Raw genomic sequence first — 21,824 nt, forward strand, 5'->3', positions numbered from 1 at the left:
ACTCTCGACTCATGCAAATGAATGCATTCAACAGAACGGCAGTTATATGTGGGACATATTTTACAGAAAGTAACATATTATAAAAAATGTCAAAGAATGCAGAAAGAGAACATGTGTTCAAAATAAAATACTTTGATTTCTATGAAACATTATGCCATATTAAATACACTTCACTATTTCTGCCACATTCAGCATATTCAAATTTCTACCTTTACCTATGATGTGTGAAAGTATTCAGTTTTCAAAGTTAAAACCTAAAGCTATCCTCCTATCATATACGTGCTCAACTGAAATTTTGTAAAGGTTTGTGACTATGGTATATTAATATCAATATCCTGGGCACTATCCATCATCCTGTATTTATTTAAAACACACAATATTTCGTAGACTAGATTCTGTCTCTGTCTTCAGGGGGACCCTACTCAGTGAGGCCCAACTGACAGAGCTAGTCCCTATCCAGTTTCAAAATGTTGTGTTTTAAATAAAAACAGTGCAATGGATAATGTCCAGCAACACAATAATCATGTGAAATTTCCTGTACATCAAGCAACAATTACATAAAAGTTTCAAACAGTCCTATGGCTGAAAGTATAACTATATTTCACACAAATTACTTTATAAATATGGCGAGGTAATGAAATATGAAATGTGTGAAAGTGAAACAAGGAGTGACAATTCACAAATATGAAACTAGCAGGTGCTTTAAAATTAAAATAGCAAAGTAAAATTAGTCACTTTTTATGGTAGTACTTTCTTTTGGGTTTAAGTTCCAGTATTTTTTAAGCATTTATAGTTCACCACATTTTGGGGGGGGGGGATGAGTTTATCAACTAACAAGCTGCAAGTGGAAATGAACTTAAAAACAGGCATGAGAATCAAAGCTGTAAAGCATGCAGATTTAGAAAGAAAGATGTTTCAGTGGGTTTGTCAACAGCAAGCCATGTACAGTGTATTCCACTGCCAGGACTCATTCTGAAAGAAAAAAACTGATAAAACTGCTTTGAAACCAGGCACTGATTTGCAGTGCTGAATGGCTGGACACATTTCAACAAAGCTATGACACTGTGTCATACAGACCCATTGTTAAGCAGTGACTCTGTAAACAGCAGCCATTGCTAAGGCCCGCAACATACATGCACGCAACAGAAGAACAGAGTTTTCTACGCTGTCTGCGTCACGACCAATACTACTTGTATGCAATGGCACAGTAAATATACCTCTACAAAAATAAAGGGGCTGTGTTTTCTGTGTGGTCCATGCCAAGGAGTTATCTTGAAAACAACTGGTGCTACAATTCAGTTGAGAGTTCAGGTGTGGAACATTAACCAGTGGGCAATGGCGTCACCATGAATGCTGAGGACACTAGTCTCTGTGTATCAGTGATCTCTGTGTAGTTCCAAGTGATGTATACAAGTGGTCAACAAACCCATTCACCAATCCCTACTCTGTCTGCAGTCACACACCCATAAATATGTGGCAATATTGTCAAGTGTTACGTATATGTGTTTTACCAGTTGACACAGATGTTGCATAAAAGTGGAAAGAAATTTTCAAGCCAAATCTTGGCAAAAGTAAGCCGAAGGTAAAGAAAGGTAAAGCTATCCCTGTAACAGGCTGTGGAGGCCCACACGGTTGTGAGACATTGAGACTCCCACATTTTCTAGACAACTGGCTCACAGATGGTGATAAGTTTGTCAGCCTTATACATCGGCCATCCTTCACCCTCAGGAGCATTCCTGGCACTCATTTCTGTTTGAGACTTGGTCAACAGCAGGGTCACGGTACAGCTGGAAGGATTAGGGCAACTGAAAAATCCAATGAGCTCATCAGAATTTGAACCTGCAACCTTCCGGCTTGTAGCATTGTGCCTCAACCAACTATGCTAACACTCCTAAATGTAAGTCAAATGATACTTCAAATAGAAATGAAACCTTAAACTGAAGGGGGACTCCCCTTCAAGGGGATCGCTATGAGAAATGCTTCAGTAGGGAGTTGGAAGCTCTGGTGAACCACTAAGGGGCCCAGTTGCAACTGGCAAAACTGCTGTTGAAATTTCAGCCAAAGGCTAGGATGAACCAGTGATTCAAAACTTGCCAGAGGCAAAACTAAAAACTACTCTCCTGGGGGTCGGTAGTACTGACACACCACTGCAGGGAGCTAGTACTTCTAACATACCTGCAGCAGGGGAAAGGCTGGGACACCTAGGCTCTGGAGTAGGTGGACCCCGTCTGACGAAGAAAGCTTTGTCTGGATGCGCTAGACGGAAGTTAAAAAAGTCAAAAGCTGAGACAAGCAAAGCAGGAAATGGGAGCAGTCAGCAACCAGGAAATGCAAGCTCATACAAGCAGGGAGAAACCCCCACCGTCACCTTTAAGAGGCCAAGGTCGGAGGGCAGTACCCCTACAGAAACGGCCAGAACTCTGAAAAAGCCCAGGGACTTACAAGGAGGCTCTGACCAACATAAAGGTAGCTATCTTCAAGGACACTTACCCTGAGGATAAGCTTACTGAAGACGACCAAAATTCCATTCTGGAAGCATTGGGCGAGGTGTTATGTAGGACTCCAAAGGAAGAACTACCACACCTGAAATCCTACAGACTGTTGGGAGGTGCACTTATTTATATATGTGCCGACCAACAGTCTGGTCAATGGCTCACCAAAGCCACTGATGACCACAAGGTCAAATCAGGGACCAGGCTGAAGGCTAATGATGCCAGGAACCCACCTAAGCCTGTTAAAGTAGCTCTCTGGACTAGGGACAAAATTGCCCAAAACCAGGAAGAGCTGCTGAAATGGATTGCAAACCTTAATCCGGGACTTCATACAGAGAACTGGAGGGTACTTGACAAGATCTGAATCGAAAGTCCAAAGGCTTATCTTATTCATAGACCGGTGTTCCCATACTATTATACAGAGGACCGGTTACAAAATATTTACAGGACTCTCACAGGGGACTGTTAAGGTGGTGGATGATCCTGAAGTTCAGCGCCAGGTAGAACCTGTGACAGACACTGCATCTTCTAACTCGGTCTCTGAGGAGGAAAGGAATGAGATACCCAGCCTCCCGGATGACCAAAGCAAAATGGATCAGAGGACCCCTTCACACAGAACCCAGTCCGAGAACGGAGAGGTACATAAAATGGAAATTGACCCCTCCTCAATTGGAAGAGATCATGAAATTTCTTCAGATCAACCTACGCCACAGCAAAGCTGCCAGGGCAGCTCTGTGCCAACAGCTAACTGAGGGTAAGGCAGATGTAGCACTTATCCAGGAACCTTGGAGATACAAGGTTCAAATAAGGGGCTTAACTAACACAGGGGGAACAGTTTACTATGCTGCACCCAGTAATAATGCAAGATCTTGTGTTTATATCAGGAATCATGTTAATGCCTTGCGTTTGTTGGAGCTCTGTTCTAGGGATACGACAGTAAGGATAACATACCTGTATCGAGGAGGCAGCAGGGAGCTGATTGTTGCTTCAGTCTACCTTCCATACGACTCAGATGAACCACCACCAACTAAGGAAATGAGGGACATCACAGACTACTGCTTTAGCAGGAAGAAGCAACTCATCATTGGGTGTGATGCCAATGCGCACCACATCTTGTGGGGGAGCACTGGCACTGGAATTTCTGGCGAGTTCGAGCCTGAATATTCTAAACCATGGTAAAGAACCTACCTTTGTGGTTTGCAATAGGAAGGAGGTTATTGATTTGACACTAGGGACAAATAACACAGGAAACCTGGTAAGTAACTGGCATGTATCCGATGAGCCGTCCCTATCAGATCACAGATATATATGCTTTAAAATAAATAACATTACAGTAGATCAAGCTACTTACAGGAATCCTAAGAGAACCAACTGGGAGTCTTACAAAGATGACCTAAAGGTAAATCTAGAGACCACCTTGCGTAATATACGCACAATAAAGGATGTTGATCGGTCCGTTGACCAGTTGCAACTGGCTATAATCTCGTCCTTTAATCAGAACTGTCCGGCTAAGACCACTCGTGGACCAAGGAGAATGCCTTGGTGGAATAAACAGCTGAGTGGGCTTAGAATCAAAACAAGAAGGGTGTTCAATACAGCTAGAAGAACAGGGCAGTGGGATGCCTACAAGGAAGCCCTTACCTGTTACAACAAATATATAAGGAAAGCCAAGCAATCCTCATGGAGGAGACACTGCCAGGAGATCAATGATGTACCAGGCGGTGCCAGACTCATGAGAATCATGGCAAAACAGGCGACCAACAAGGTCAGCACAATTAAGCTGCCTAACGGACAGTATACTCAAACAGGAAGGGAAACACTGAATGAATTATTCAGGGATCACTTTCCTGATTCAAAATTGATTGAAAATTTGGACGATAGACAGGGTCAGCAAAACCTGGACACTTGCCAAAGCAAGATAAACAGGGTAGACTGGAACCTAGCCAAAGTCATAATTTATCAATAAAAAATCAGATGAGCACTGAACTCTTTTAGACCATTTAAATCAGCGGGAATAGATGGAATTGTACTGGCACTTTTGCAGCTTGGGGCGGAACTTTTAGTTCCACGCCTATGCCACATATATACGAGTAGAGCCTGCATGGCATATGGTTTCATCCCCACAGCCTGGAGGCAAGTTAAGGTGACGTTTATTCCAAAGCCTGGGAAACTTGATTATACCGAGGCTAAGGCTTACCATCCTGTCAGCCTGCCGTCTTTCTTGTTGAAAACGATGGCGAAACTAGGAGATAGAAATATCATGGACGGGATATTGAGGATATATCCTCTACACCGAAATAAACATGCCTATTATTACTATTAATATTATTACTAATATTACTAATGTATTACTAATTATGAATATAATTTTTTTTAAATGAAGTGTGATTTCGAATATTTTGAATATAAGCCGCACCCCAGTTTTCCTCTTGAATTTTTGGCAAAAAATGTGCGGCCTATACATGCGTAAATACGGTATTCAAACAGGCTGCTGGAAGGCATGGCACAGAGTCTGCAATATGCAGATGGATCAATGCTATGCTGGAAAGCAGAAACATAGCTGCTACATTATCAGGAAAAACCCTGGGGGCGTCCGCGTCTAGGGGATGTCCGCAGGGGGGCATACTTTCGCCTCTTCTGTGGAGTCTGGTCGTCAACGATTTCCTGTGGGGACTTAATGATGATAGGTATTATACAGTAGGATATGCTGATGACATAGCAATCCTCATAAATGGAAAATTCCTTTTGACCGTATCAGAGCGTCTTCAAACAGCTCTGTACATGGTCCAACAATGGTGTGAAAGAACAGGTCTGTCCATCAATCCCAATAAGATGGTAATTATACCGTTTACTAGGAAGAGAAATATAAAGGGTTTTAAGGAAGAGAAATATAAAGGGTTTTAAGGAACTGACTCCCTTCAATAAGACAATCCAGCTCTCCAGCGACGTCAAGTACCTTGGTCTAGAATTAGACAAGGGACTGACATGGGAAAAGCAGCTGGACATCATTAACAAAGCCTATAAGGCTTTTTGGACATGCAGAAGCATGTTTGGTAAAACTTGGGGACTGCAGCCACACATTATACATTATACTGCAGTTGTGAGACCCATAATTACTTATGGTGCCACAATATGGTGGCCCAGAGTTAAACTCAAGATAAGCAAGAGAGAACTTAGCAAACTGCAAAGGTTGGCTTGCTTAGGTATCACAGGAGCATTTTGAACATCTCCAACAGCTGCACAGGAGATACTCCTTGGACTCCCCCCACTGCATTTACAGTTGGAGGCAGAGACCAGGGCAGGAATTTAGCGTCTCCAGTGCAGTGAACAATGGAAACCTAGATCCGATGGTTTCAACCATGCATACATAACTCAGGACATGAAAAAAGAACCCATATTACAAATGGGGTCTGACAAAATGATACTGAGACATGTATATGAAAAACCCTTCACAGTCAGATTTCCTGACAGGAGTGAATGGGAAGACAGGTTTTGGCCCAATAGAAAAGGGGGACTGATCTGGTAAACGGATGGTTCAAAGATAAATAAGGGCACTGGAGCTGGTGTGTACTGCCATGGCACGAGGCGGAAACTTAGTTTCAGCCTTGGGCAGAACACGACAGTATTCCAGGCTGAAGTTTATGCCATTAAGGCATGTATTATGGAGAATTTAGATAGGACAGCCAAGCTGCACTTAAAGCGCTTGCCAAACACCAGATCAATTCAAAATTGCTCTGAGATTGCCATCAAACCCTCATGGAACTGGCCAAACATAACAGGGTACTGTTATATTTTAGCGTCCTGTTGCACTGATTTATGTCCATGATTTATTCTGACCGTCTTACAGTGCATACATTTACTGACCTTACTCTTCTCTCTTGCACTACATGTTTCAGCACACACATACCCAGCAGGCCCAGCAGTATAACACACGCAGTCACAGGAGCAAGACACAACACAAAGCACAATACACACATGAAAGTAGGAAGAATACTCCGACAGAAGAAGATAGGTGTGACTCGGGTATTGAGATAAGGATGACAAATCCGGAACAGTTTTAATATTTTTAATATTTAAAATTTATCAATATATATGATGAATATATAGTTTAGTTATTTTAGTATAAAGACAACAGGGCATGCAATGAAGTAGTTCGACGTACATCGAAAAGCACCTGAAGATGGCACCTTGGTGCTGAAACATGTAGTGCAAGAGAGAAGAGTAAGGTGAATAAATGTATGCACTGTAAGACGGTCAGAATAAATCATGGACATAACAGGGTACAACTGATATGGGTGCCGGGGCATGAGGGTATTGCTGGAAATGAAGCAGCAGCCCAATTAGCTAAAACTGAGCTGAACATCCATTCATAGGACCTGAACTAGCTTGTGGCATCTCTATAGGAGTTGCCAAACAGGCAATCAGGGACTGGACTAACATAAAACATAAGAAATATTGGGGATCCTTAACTGGACTCAGGCAAGCTAAGGGACTCACACAAGGACCTTCCACTAAAAGAGCGAAGGAACTGTTGAAGCTAAACAGGAACCAGCTACGATGGGTGGTAGGACTACTTACAGGACACTGTCACCTCAAAGGACACCTGTTCAAACTGGGACTAAGTGATAGTCCCGCTTGTGAGAGGTGTCAGACAGAAAATGAAACAGCCACACATATCCTGTGTGAATGTGAGGCCTTAGCTTATTTAAGACGTCACTTGGGTCAATACTTTATGGAACCAAGTGACTATTTTGATGCCCCCATGTACAAAATCCTGCATTTCATTCGAAGCACGGGGTTGCTGAGGGAATAATTGAAAAATGGGAAGCACAATAGGCCACTGTGGTCGCAGTGCAAGGGCCGAGAAGGCCTACCCCTCATTCATTCATTCATTCAACTGTTCACACCTGCTATGAAGTAGAAATGGTTGGCATAGGCAAATAGGTACAGATTGTGGACAACTGATGACTGGAAGAAGGTGGCTTTCAGTGATGAATCACATTTTTTGTTCAAGGTTACAGAGCAAGTGCTGTCAGATGAAGTAGTGATGAACCAGTGAGAGTGGAGCATCTTCAGCAGACTGTAAAATACCTTCTAAAGAAAATGCTTGAGGGGTTTTCTCTAGAAGTGGTCCTAGGAGTCTAGTTCTAGTTGATGGCATGATGAATTCATCAAAGTACATTGAAATCCTTAAAAGCAGAGTCTTACCATTCCTGCAGACCTTTGCAGATGGTAAAGGGACATTTCAACACAACCTTGCACCATGCCACAACTCCAAAACTGTCAAGATGTTCATTGAAGAAAACAAAATTGGCAGCACAATTGGCCTGGTAATTCTCTAGACATGAACCCAATCAAAAATTTGTGGAGCATACGGAAGAAATGTCTGGTAAAATGGACTGTTCAGCTGAAGAACACATGGTAACAAACATGTCAAAAGTGTGGTTCCACAACACTGGAGTGAAAAACATTTGCTCAATACCCAAACCTGTCCAGGAGGTCATTTTAGCAAAAGGGGGACACATTTCTTACTAAAACTATGGGAGACAACTGCATTTGAAGTCTTACAATAATAAAATGTCAAAAATTCTAGTTTTTTTTTTTTTTTTTTAATTTTGTCCCAATTAATTTGTACGCTACTCCGATGTTTAGTAATGAACTGGCTCTTAAAACCAAAATCTGTTGAAGTGGAGAGGTGACAATTACAGTTATTGTTTCCACTAATTTAATGGGACTGAGAAGCGCCTGCCCCCTTAACATGTAACTGTAAATTTCACTGATAATTTTAAGCACTGGAACACATACCATGCCCACATGTGAATAACAGTAATTCATGTATCACAGGAAAACTTTTTCATGACTGGCTATTTGTTTTACAACAGTCATAAAGTCCTACCTAAGGACAGACACACAGCGTAAAACTGCAAAGGCCTCAGACTGAACAATAACACAATAATATACCTATAACTACGGGATGATGAAATAATCCACTATACGAAATGATAATATTTGAGGAAATGTGTGAGAGAGGCAGATACAGTTGTACACATTTCTGAAATTTGAAACTGAATTGTTCTTGATACAATGAGTGCCATTACAGCTATCTGGAAAAATATCCAACTCTTGATTATAGTATATTTAATGAAAGCTGGATTGGATTCTGAAAATGTAATTGTAACTTTGAATGAATCAGTTTTTAACATATATCAAATGCTACTATGTATGCCTGAAATCTTTGCCGTGGTTACTGGTTAAATTTTTATTGCCATGAAGCTCCCTGCTTTTAGAAAGAAAAAACTGTTAAAAAAGGATACTGGTATCACACACATACACTACACTACACATACACAACTGCTAATTAATGAAACATGTCATACATTTTCACAAGTTCTCATTTTAACACACACATTTTCAAGAACTGCTCATAATAACCCGCATAACTTTCCAGTTTACACTTATCAATGACAGCATTAACCTTGTGGAAGTCCCGAATGACAAATGGCAGCTGCTTTTTTGCAGGGTTGATGACGTTAAATTCTTTTAAGACAACTTCCACACTTCCTGTTGGCATATTCTGGAAAGATAAAAAGAAACAAATATACACAGAGTGAACTATAAATTTTCTGTGACAACAGAGGGGAGAATCTTACTGTCGGCACTACTGGCCCCTGAATAGTGAGATAAATATCCCTCCATTAGCAAAACAGAAGCCTTGTTTATTGGTAGGCCATATGAAAAGCAATAAACAATAAAACAAAACTGCAACAAGGTGATAAGATACAGTCTACTGTAAATCATAAAAGTATCGCTGATACATATTACTGAAAGAGACATAACAGTGAACATTTAAATTGATATATGAAGCTGTAATCAAAGACTAAGAAGTTTTAAAGTCCCATGATTAGTCTGTAAATCAGGTAATCTGCCTACAGATGTCTTTTGTGTAGATAAACACTATAATTCATTCTACATGGTTAGGTAACAGTATCATTTATATTGGTGAACATATCAAGTTTATTCATATTTTGGACTTCTGGGTTGAGTGTTGTGTGGCTGCTGTGTTGTCTGACAGGGGGCTGCCAACATTTTGGAGGAACATTTAAAACCACCTACCACATTACATGGCGTCACTTTTCTTGTAGCTTACTTACTTGCTCATGGAACTGAGCCCTTCTGCAGGAGCTGCCAATTCTGCAGATACTCAAGAATTTCCCAGCATTTTATGGAATCCGAAGGTTCATTACCGTGTTCACAAGAGCCCTCCACTGGTCCATATCCTGAGCCAGATCTATCCAATCCATCCAATCCCATCCTATCTCTCCAAGATCCATTCTAATATTGTCCACCCACTTACGCCTTGGTCTTCTCTGTGGTCTCTTTCCTTCTGGCTTTCCCACCAATATCCTATACGCATTCCTTGTCTCCCCCATTCGTGCTACATGACCTGCCCACCTCATCCTCCTTCACTTGATCATTCTAATAAAATTGGGGAACAGTACAAGTTACAAAGCTCCTCATTATGCAGTTTTCTCCAACCTCCTGTCACGTCATCTCTCTTCGGTCCAAATATTCTCCTCAACGCCCTGTTCTCAAACACCCTTAGTCTATGTTCCTCCCTTAATGTCAGAGACCAAGTTTCACACCCATACAGAACCACAGGCAAAATTATAGTTTTGTATATTCTAATTTTTATGTTTTTGGACAACAGACGAGAAGACAAAAGGTTCTGGACTGAATGATAGCAAGCATTACCAAAGTTCAATCTCCTCTTAATTTCCTCCTGAATCAGGTTTTGATCTGTTATTGTTGATCCCAAATATATGAATTGTGCCACATTTTCAAAATATGTTTCCTATCTTTATATCACAATTTTGCCCTGCATTTTGATGACAAGACAGCAACATATATTTAGTTTTCTGTGTTTACTTCTAGACCAACCTCTTCACTTATATCAATTAAAGTGTGTGTGTTTTCCTTTATGGTATCTACATTATCACCCAGTAGATTCACATCATTGGCATAGGCCAACAACTGATGTGTCCCGTTTAATTTCAGTCTCACCTCGTTCCCTGGACCTACCTAATGGCATATTCTAAAGCAAAGTTGAAAAGGAGTGGTGATAAAGCAACTCCTTGTTTTAGACCATTCTGGATAGGAAATTTATCAGACAAATGTATTACCTACATGGACTTTACTATACGTTTCGTTTAAACACATTTTAATCAATCTAACTAGTTTCATGGGTATCCCAGACTCTACCAGAATATTGCACAATACGAGTACTTCCCTCGTAACTGAATCGTAGGCTTTCTTGAAGTCTATGAATAGCTGATGCACTGTCTCATCGTACTCCCATTTTTCTCCAATATCTGACGAATACAAAAGATCTGATCTGTAGTTGACCTGTTACGTCGAAACCCACACTGATGATCCCCAATAAGTTCATCTATATATGGACTTAACCTTGAGAGAAGAATAATGGATACAATCTTGTATGAAGTTGATAGCAGTGATATCCCTCGGTAATTACTACAGTAAGTTTTATCACCTTTCTTGTGAACTGTTACAATAATAGACTCCTTCCACTGATCGGGCAATTTTTCCTCATGCCAAATAGAAGTAATTAGATTGTGGATCTTAGAATATAATATTTCACCTCTTGCTTTAATAAGTTCTACCGGAATTTGATCACTACCTGGCAATTTATACAGTTTCAATTTTGCAATAGCACTTTCAAACTCAAAAGGGTACTAACTAACAGGTACTAACGGCTCAGCTGTACGGATTTCTGTCTGCCTGACATCACTGACCCTATGTACATTCAATAGTTCCTCCAACTATTCAAAATATTGTGGGAATCTGCAAGCAGATCACCATTCTCATTCTTCATTAAGTTACTGCTAAGCTGGTAACCCCTCTTAAAGTCAGTTATTCCTCTATACAAGTCTCTATGTTCTTGTTCTTACTATTCATTGCAAGCACATCAATTTTGTCTTTCAAATATTTCCTCTTTTCATTCCTGAAATGCCTGCTGGTTTCACGTCTTATATTGTTCAGATTATCCCATTTGACTCACTTGGATCCTGTAACCATTGCAATTTGGCCTGCTTTCTTTGATCTAATAATTTTGAGCATCCTTCATTGAATCATGACTTATGCATCTTCGGTTCATAATAACCTAGACTCTCTTTGGCAGACATTTTTATATTCTCTCTGATAGTTTCCCAAGCTTTATTAACATCCACCTCAATTTCCAAGTTTTCCAAGGCTTTGAACCTATTTGAGATTTCAACACAATACTGTTCTTTACCCTCTACCTCATTTAATTTTTTGAGATTGAACCCCTCCATATGAACTCTGTGTGTTGTTTGTTTGCTCACTGCCAGTCTTTCCCTAACCTTTGCCACCTCAAAGCATATGCTTTGAGCGCAGTGTATAAGGCAAAATATGGAATCAATAAGTACTACTGCTCAAATGTAAGGAGTTGTTCTTCATTTCAAGTTCATCATACAGGAGCAAACCCTGTTCCACTTTTACTATGTCATAATAATAACAACTGAGCTGTTTTAACTTCTCTAATTCAGGCTCCAGACCTTATGCCTTGATCCCATCACTATCTAAAATTATTAGAATGCTGTCTGTATAAAAATAATTACTAACTTGAAAAGAGTAAACACTAAGTTGTTTCAAAATCTGTGAGTCATCAGTCTTTTGCATTTGAATAATAATTGTCCTTTATTGCTATCTAGTAATGTTTCAAAGCCTGTTTTCATTTAGCATTAATCAGTGATGTCCAGATAATGATAGGTACAGTCTCCCTTCAGCTGTTCATTCTGGTAAAGCTTAGACGGCTAATATCAACTTTAACCAGTTTCCATATATCAGCAGTAACATATAATGTAAATTTTCTCACACACACATTCTGAAAAATAATTGCAGTTTTACAGTGCAAGTAATTCAGATTGTTTCTCAACATAGCCAAACACAGAATATCTTGCGTTTCTAATTTAGTGCATGATGCTACTACACATAGTGTCATGTTCGAACTGTGAAATCATGGGCACCTTGGCTCACACTGACAGATGCAGTGCATATATATGGCTTGTGGGCCAACATAAAATAAAGCAGAAACTTGTGGCCTAAAGTATGTTACAATATAGCAACTGCTTCTATTTGAATTACTCTTGTAAATTAGCACATTTAGGCTAACAGATACAAAAAAAAAACAAACAAACAAACAAAACAAGTTGGAATAAAAATTACACAGAAAAGTGCTACGTGCGAATAGACAAACATGTGCAAGTGAGAATCCCATGATTTGAAGAGAAAGAACCTCAAACCCAACATTCTCTTATCTGATCAGAATACTATGCACCCACGTAGTTAATAGTCCTCGCACATGTAATGCAGAGTGACGCTTCCTCTTTATCAACTAATTCACAGCTTTGAGAGCTCCAAATGAAAAAGGCAAATATTCCATTTGTCATATGTAATAATAAACACTAGATGTCCAATTGCTGAGTCAGGGGAAACATAAAACACATCACTTAAAATCTATTTTTGAATTTTGCCTTTTGATTTCTCTTTGTTCCAATTTTTTATTTTATTTTATTGACAAAATATGTTCACATCCATAAGTTTCTACAGCACCTGCTACAGAAATGACTACTCTTTCACAAACAACATAATTTCTGCGTACCAGATTCTCCTGGGCTGGTGGTCTACGGCACACAAGACCACTCGTGGCAACTACTGACTCAAATGGAATATTATCCAGCTGCTGGACAATATCTTTTCTCTGAAAAAAAGGTGAGTATTAATCAATTCTACTACATGAGAAAAACCATGTACTGGACACAATCACCTTCATTTGTAAGGTTTACATGCTAACTTCCAAACCCATGCAAAACTTTCCCACATTTCTACAATTTCAATAAACATAATCCACTTCAGCCCATATCCAATTCATTGCAATCATCATCTTCATTAACAAGTCCATGGAGCAGAATTTATGAAGCCCAAATATTCACACCATGTTCCAAAGAGCCTAACAATGGATTCTATATTCTAAGCCAGATGACTGCCACTCACACTACTGCCTCCATTTTTAATATCCCCACATATGTGCCTAAGTCTCCTAAGTCCACTAATTAATATTCTTAATAATAGTTTACTGACGATCCATTACTTCTTAGAATTTAACTTTACCTCCTTAGATATTGGTGGCGCATGTGGTAACGTAGTTGGTTGAGGTATTATGCTACAAGCCGAAGGTTGAGGGATCGAATCCCGATGAGGTGGATTTTTTCAATTTACATAATCCTTCCAGCCGCACTATGGTCCCGGGGTCAACTCAGCCTCTAACAGAAATGAGCATAAGGAATATTCTTGGGGGTAAAGGGCGGCTGGCGCGTAAGCCTGACAATCTTGCCAGCATCTATGAGCTGACTGTCTAGAAAATGTGGAAACCTCAACATCTCACAACCCTATGGGCCTCCATGGCCTGTTACAGGGATACCTTTACTTATTTTACCTTAGATATTGGTTTTTATCATATGGAACACTTAAATTCCTGTTACCTACAGCTGCAATAGTCTTCTACTGAAATGCCAAACAGCTAGAAAATTCAAACAAAAACAAGATTGTTATTAATGAATCCATTTAGCCATGCATGAAATTTGGAACAACTAGTCTTTTTACATGTAACTTAGTTTATGTCCTTGTAAAATTATTTTGACTATTTTCATGTTTCAATTGTTCCTTCTAGAAAATATTTGCTGCTTGCTTCAGAGAACCTTTAGAAGAACTGTACATAGTAAGAGTTTGCTAATGCATCATATCATTCACTGTGTCAAAACCCAACTGTGTTTCAGGAAATGAATAGTCTATCAGTCTTGAAGGGGAGAGGCACTACATAAACAATTCTGCTGATGAATGCTGCATTTGTTACCAGCTTTTAGAAACAGAACATAATCTTGTCAGACCCACTAGAAGGTTATGTTCTTGAATCACTTAGTGCAAAATGGAACTATTCCAAATTCCCTGAACACTGAGAAAAATAAAAATACTGTTTACTGCCACTGCATTTGTTTGTCAACAATATTCAGTGTAAGGAACTGGCAGAAATGATTCACACAAATATCATCCCAGTTCAACATTCAGGGAGTAATCTCTTATGGGCACAATGTAACACTAACTAAGGCTATGAACGTCAGAGTTACCTGTTTGAACATGACAATATGAGATGCAGTTTGTTTCATACCTTCTGGGTGAAAGATACAGGAATGGCTTCAAAGAGACTTTGGGATGAAGTCACAGCACAAGAACTGATTTCAGTATAATTTTGAAACAGAAGGGTGAGCAAAGGGGAAGGCTTCACAGTGATATACCACACACAATGGACTGACAGTACATAATCTTTATCTTCTACTCCTGTAATCTATAGAGTTGCAGAGGGTTAAAACTCAAATGGCTTAAGACAAAATAAGGCACCCCATATTACTAAACATTGAAACCCACTTAGCATTTTCTGGCTCTTTTTCCTTGCAAATTTGCAACTGTTGGCAGAAGAGACAAGTACTTGAACACACTTCATGAAGGATGCTTCCCACTGCCTGACATAACTACACACAGATTTTCTTGTTTTTATTAATTATATTGAAATGGCACACAATCAAAGGGACACATGAAATGGTTACTGTTCCATGTTAGGACAGTTCATCTTTTTGCTTTTAATGGAAACACAAAGAAACATCTGTCATTTACTGAGATTTCTACATTTTAGCAAGAAAAAAAAAGTACTATCTTCTGGGATATAATGCCATGTAGTCCACTGAAAGTCAACCAACCTTCTGGAGGAACATAACGCCTGCATCTTCAGGATAGACCCTAAAGATGGAAGCACAATGTTCCTCTGGAATGATGATTGACTTTAGATGGACTACATGGCATTATATCCCACAAGACAGTATTCCCATTATTGCAGCAAAAATCAGAAAACCACAACTCAGTGTAGACCATGTGTGGAAATTGTGTTTTTATGTTGGTACCATAAGGAGAATTTGTCTCTTTAGCAACGACTTCTATTCTGACAGTACTCTGATTTTAACAACAGCAACCATGAAGAAGCACATGGACATAGGTACTCGGTCTCATGTGTGTTGACTTTTTTAATGTTTTTAATGTTTGTCTTTATTCTCACAGATGGCTTGTGCTCTGCTTGGTTTATACTGTGGTGTAGAGAACCCCTCCTATGTGGTGACTCCCTAAACGACCATTGTTGCTAGGTAATGCCCGAAACAACAGAACAACAGATTAAACTAATCTGATCCTCATTCCTCAGTCAGGGACAGAGTTAAAGGAATTTAAAAACCAAGTTCAACCCTAAAATTATGTTCTTCAAATACAAATGAACCAAAACCCATCACACTTAAAAGTCTAAAAATTGGCATAGTCACTTACACCACAAAGGGTTTTACCTCACCAAATCTCACTGAATTTTGATGGGGACCTGTAATGACTTGATATGAAATGACCCTTACAGATAACCACAGATAAAATACTGAATAAGATGTGTGCGTGCGCGCGTGTCTGTGCAGGTGTACAATATGCAACTGTTTACTTTACCATGACCTTCCCTTTAGCAAGCAAACACAACGAACATAACTACTTACATCATCAGGCACAACAAGTTGCGTGGAGCCATAAGCATCTCGCAAGGTGACAAATTTTGCCATGCGCTGATATTCTATCCACCCACACAATCTTACTTCCTGTCCAATGTGATAGTCTCGCAACTCTCCACAAGTATGAGTACGCTGAGTGAATCTGTTGGTGCCTGGAACTGCTTCTACAAAAAGAAATGACCCACATGCAGCATTCTGAAAAATAATTTATATCCGTGCTAGAGTAATGGAAGAACTGTGGGAAGTGATTCCTATGTTGGGATTACAGAAAAATCCCATGCTAGCATAAGAGAAGAACTGTGGGAAGTGATTCCTGTTGGGGTTACAGAAAAATTGTGATAAGCAATACCCATGCTAGCATTACAGAACTGTGGGAAGTGATTCCAAGCTGCAGTTATGCAAGATTTGTGGAAAGTTATCCCCATGCTAGGGCCACGCCACAGCTCAAGCAGTTAGTCGCTGGCTTCTAACCACGGTGGCCCGGGTTTAATCCTGGGTCTGGAGAAGTGGGATTTGTGGTAGACAAAGTGGTGCTGGGGCCATTTCGGTTTCCCCTGCCAATCTTCATTCCACCAAATTCTCCATCATCATAATCACCCAGAGCAGGCTACAATAGGCCAATCAGTGGCCACCGTGCCGAGGTGACCCAGTTGGATTCCACCCCCCACTAAGTGAATTTAAAAAAAAAATTATCTCCATGCTAAGTTTATGAAGAATATATTTTGATAACACTTCAGTCCTTTCTTCAGAACACTTAGTTTATGTCCCAGGCAGTGTGGTTTATATATACACACCACTTAACTCATTTTACAAGTTTTGGTCGATAGTGTGACTATCATCAGATAAGAAACTATTACTGTTGATAAGTTGGTACATTGCTAAATTCTGTAACCTATTATAATTTGTTGACGTTTGATAGTTTACTGGTTAAAACTGAAGGTTAGAATCCAAGCTCTGCTATATTCAAAGTTAATGAAACTGTTACACTATGCCATTTCTTTCAGTCCTTCTTTTAGGTGTTTGGTAAGTTCTCTTCTTCTGTTTCTAATGGTGCTGGTTGGTAATTGGATCAAGACTGGGAGCTTGAGCTTATTACCAACTCAAATTCAGATTCCATCAGAAGATGCAACTGGCAGCTCCATAACAATCAATAGCAATATTGTTATCATTAAGAAAACTACCAAGAAAGATATCCAGATTATTTTGGATGAGAGGGAAGAAAACAAAGAAGCAAATGCCAATGACAAGATAAAGCAAGTGGTTGAGGAGGAAAATGAAGAATGTGTTGAGCAGCAGAAATCCCACAATCTCAAGAAGGCAGTGGACATGACCGCCACTCTACAATTCTTGTTAATATGAAAAGATGTGCCAGATCACATACTTGAATGTAATGATGCCATTAGTGATTACCTAGAATAGTTATTGTTAAAGGAAACTGTTGAGATTATTTTTACTTAAAATCACTGCTGATTAGAAATCACAAAATTCAATTTTTAAGATAAATGACTCATTAAATAAAGTAGTTTGTGTACTTATATTAATACCATAACTGAAATATAGCCAGTACAAACTGCAAACTTTATATTTATTTTAGTTTCTGTTTATTTTTACAAAACATTTTTGTGAAGGTCTGTTGTGACTATAAATAGGATTTGCATAAGGTTATGCAAACAATGGAAGAATGTGGCAATGGTGTAGCTGGGAGCAGAGCTGCTGTATGCTGACAGTCAGATCCAGTCATTCAAAGGTCATGTGGTATATGCTGATAAAGGGTATGGGAAGAAAGAAGGAAGTGTTACCTGAACCAGCTGTAGTACAGCTGATCTTACGGTGGTCATTGTTCCCACAGAAGCTACACTTGCAACCACAGATCAGCTAGTGCACGTCATAACGGTTGCATATTATGACCCAACGTTTTTCTTTTCATTCGCTAATATCACCAGGACCCACAATGTCATCATGCAACCAAAAACAGTGGTCTTAATATAACCAGCGAATTTCAAGTTGTTATTTATCATCACCTTTCAATATACCAAAATTTAATTGCAATGAATATAATTGTCATTTCCCCAGAAGTCTGCTGCATGACTTTTTTTTACATTCTATAAAACTGAACATTTTGTTATTTCAACATTGGGTACATTACATTTCAGGCTTTCAAGATAGTTCAGTGCTAATGTAAATCCTGTTAAAGTATGATGGCACCATACAGATGAAGTATGTACAACCAACATTTTGGAAATTCTTCAAGGAGAATCAAATGGAGGGGTTCCCACCACTTGTGGACCTGTACTAACAGCATTGGCAGAAGCCTTTATATTGTAGCATCACCCTGACAGTGAAGATTGCAAGGTTCTCTGGAACTTCAGTAATACAGCCTGCATGTATATGGTGCCATAACAAAGAAACAGCATCCATTTTAGGACTAATAATATTATTATGAACATAAACTTAGGACAGAGCTATTGTTACTATGTTTCAGTGAGACATACTCATTGATTTTGTTTCTTCAGGTGAACTATTACTCGAAGTAGAAAAGTTACGTATCTGCATAGACAGATCAATAGTTGGTTCAGGCAGTGCAGGTTCAATTTTCTCACTGGGATTCACAACTTCCAACTCTGTTACTGACACTTCAATAGCTCCAGTCGGCATTCTCTGTAAGTACACATTAACAACCATCTGCTTTTAAAACAAACCCTACATTGCTGAGCAGCAGTGAATGCATTAAATCACTGTATGCATGTGCATGAAATATTTCTGATATGACTCACACTAAGTCCTGCATTAACAGTCAAGAATCACTCCTATAGAACTAATTTATCCATGGTTTAAACTCTAATGATGACTTTTGTTCTCCAGAATGTCAGATTCTTTTTTACTCTAGCAGGAGTCTATGCTTAGATACATGAGTACAATTTTGGTAACATTCTTACTGTGCTACATTTCTTTCAGTCCTAAGGTTTACAAAACCCGTCACTGGCTGATGCAAGTGGGTTGACAGGAAGTGGCCATCCGCTCCATTTACACAAGTAAAGACATGATTTATAAAATGTTCTATACACTGCGGGATCAACATACCACATTCCTTTGTCCTGGTGGTCGAGCGCACACCAGCCCCTTTACTGTGACTACAGTATCCAATTGAATATTACCAATTTGCTGACTAATATCTGGACGCTGGAAAAGAGGCAGAACATGCGTCAAAGTGAGTAGTAATAGATTCATTTTAGTAAACATTATGTTTGTACATAATTCCAAATTGTCTGGAAATATTTATAAATTCCGTATTTGGCAGTAAGCAGAATCTAAAGCTTATGTCTTCAAAGAAGTAATGTACTTTAATCTAATCTGCATGGTACCATGATATAAATAAATTATGGTTAGTAGTTGTGAAGACCACACATATATTGCAACATGAGGTAAAAACCATAATTGTGTAAAAGATACTATTTCTCAAAATACATTAACCTGATTTAATTCTTAGTACATTACATGTAACTGAGATTTGTGCCCAGTTACAACATGCATATTTCTGCACTTCTACTTCTGATTACTAAGCTCTTCCTTTCTGTTTAGGTACAGTGATTATGTCAAACGATACTGAGCAACACATTTAAGAGTATAACGAAATGCGCATACATTTTATGCAGTGGCATATTTGCTCAGAGTAAGAACTGTGGAGCCAGAGAAACAACTGTTGCTGGGTAATGCCTACGCAACAGAAAAACTGTCACAATATGAGATCTGACGTGTACATCCACTGCTACGGAGTGCTTGGGTAAGCACATTTCTGCAGAGACGAATTCATGCAACAATAGAAGAACTGTGTTTTCTGTTTGGTCCATGACAAGGGGTTATAAAAAGACAAAGGAGATCATTCAAGGCAGTTGAGTTTTGAGATGCCAGCCTGCAGGATATAAGTATGGGAGCAGAGGAACCGAGACATCAGAATTGAGAGAGTCTGTGGAGACGGCAGTTGAATGATTGAGAAAAGATTAGACTGTGAAAAGAAGTCTTCATATGTGCTGCAGTTACAGCAAAATGGCTATAAGTCCATTGCCAGCATATGACTAGTGAAGACTGAGAATACTAGTGTGTGTGTGTATAATGGTGAACTGTAAAATGTGTAGATCAGCGACAGCTGTAGTTTCGAGTTGAGTGTATAAGGTGTCAATAAATGCAATCATCCAACCCTAAACCTGTCTATAGTCACAACCCCAAAACGTGACAATACCATATATAATCCCAAAACTCTGAACACATTAACACAAGCAGCACCTTCTTAATTTACATACCATCACAGGTCAAGCACTCAAAAAATTTCTCATAATTTGAAGCCAGGTGATTTAATTTTTCAACAAAAAATTCAACTACAAAAGAAAGATTTGGTAACATAAGGCCCAACATACATATTGCTACACGTTAGCATACATATGTTTCTACAGGATATCACACAGCTATTAACAAGTAACATTTCAAAACATCTTAAAAAATTAAATTCCAATATGATATTGAACTCTCACCAAGCAGGTATTATTCACTGCAAGATCATAAACGTAAACACATGATTAGGGCTTCATTCAGAAAACTTCTCCTCCATAAAGTCATCCATCTTTAACAGGAATCTCAAAGCATACCAAAATAACAGATAACAATGATTTGGTTCTTTACATTGTTCGGCGCAACAAGTTGAGCTGCACCATAACCATCTCGCAGTGTAAGAAACCGTCCCAGCCTCTTTAGTTCCACCCAACCACACAGATGAACTTCTTGTCCAATTGTGTCCTCATTCAAATCTCCACAGGTATGTGTTCGGCGCGCAAATCTACTTGTTACACTTGGTGACTCTGCAGAAGAAACAGAACAAGAGAAGTAAAACAAAACACATACTATCCATGTTCAACTAACTTCATGGCTCAGAATATTCCTTCAAAAGACAACAGACATTCAGTCAGTCCTCATTAGGCAATATTTTTCCTTCCTCTTGTTACTTTCTCTCTTAGATCCAAACAGTTACTTCAGTGTCTTGTTTGCACACAATCTCATTCTATTTTTCTTTTCTTTAGCATGACAGATCAAAATTCATACCCATACAAAATAACACATAAAATAATATTTTGTAAATTTTAACATTTATACTTTGATAGGACATCACAAGACAAAAGATTCTAACTAAACGGTAGCAAGCATTTCCTGAATTGAAATATGCTCTTACGTTCCGATGAACTGTGTTTTACAACAGCTGTTGATATCTGAAGTATATCTACTTGTAACAGTTTCTGGATTCCTCTAGTGACAATGATATGGATAACCTTAAAACTTAAATAAGAGTACAATTTTACAGGATTATAAGCAGAAAGGAGAAGTTCACAGACAAATACAGTGATGGTTAAGTTGTAACATTTTGAAAATAACCAATTCCTGTCTTCAAACAATTTTCTGCACTTCAAACTTACCACACTTTGCAAATTCTTCACTTGTAAGCCTGTTATGTGTAGGCAGGGACTTATTTTGATCTGTATTTTTGTTGGAGTTTGATTTTGAAGCCTGCAAAGAAATCAAGTCAAATTCACACAGGACATTATCAGTATTTAAAACTAAAAGAGAAGTGCTTACTTACATACGAGGTACAATTATCTTATAA

At 39.0% G+C, this 21,824-nt stretch overlaps 1 protein-coding gene across 6 annotated transcripts in view; it reads right to left on the bottom strand.

The window, feature by feature from the left end:
* LOC111868558 (aspartate--tRNA ligase, mitochondrial) overlaps positions 1–21,824 on the bottom strand; it is a 57,737-nt gene that overhangs the window by 18,975 nt on the left and 16,938 nt on the right. For all 6 annotated transcript variants that reach the window (XR_002843524.2, XR_002843523.2, XM_023859315.2 and 3 more), the window contains exons 5-11: positions 21,637–21,727; positions 20,852–21,027; positions 19,259–19,357; positions 18,670–18,835; positions 16,166–16,341; positions 13,192–13,290; positions 8,968–9,066 (exon numbers count right to left, since the gene is read on the bottom strand). Coding sequence is in view for 4 of the 6 variants with exons in the window: in XM_023859315.2 (XP_023715083.1) it covers positions 8,968–9,066; positions 13,192–13,290; positions 16,166–16,341; positions 18,670–18,835; positions 19,259–19,357; positions 20,852–21,027; positions 21,637–21,727 (906 nt within the window). In the remaining 2 variants the exon portion in view is untranslated. The remainder of the gene's footprint in view (positions 1–8,967; positions 9,067–13,191; positions 13,291–16,165; positions 16,342–18,669; positions 18,836–19,258; positions 19,358–20,851; positions 21,028–21,636; positions 21,728–21,824) is intronic.

This window comes from Cryptotermes secundus, unplaced genomic scaffold (assembly GCF_002891405.2).
Source record: "Cryptotermes secundus unplaced genomic scaffold, Csec_1.0 scaffold330, whole genome shotgun sequence".
Taxonomy (NCBI): Eukaryota; Metazoa; Arthropoda; class Insecta; order Blattodea; family Kalotermitidae; genus Cryptotermes; species Cryptotermes secundus.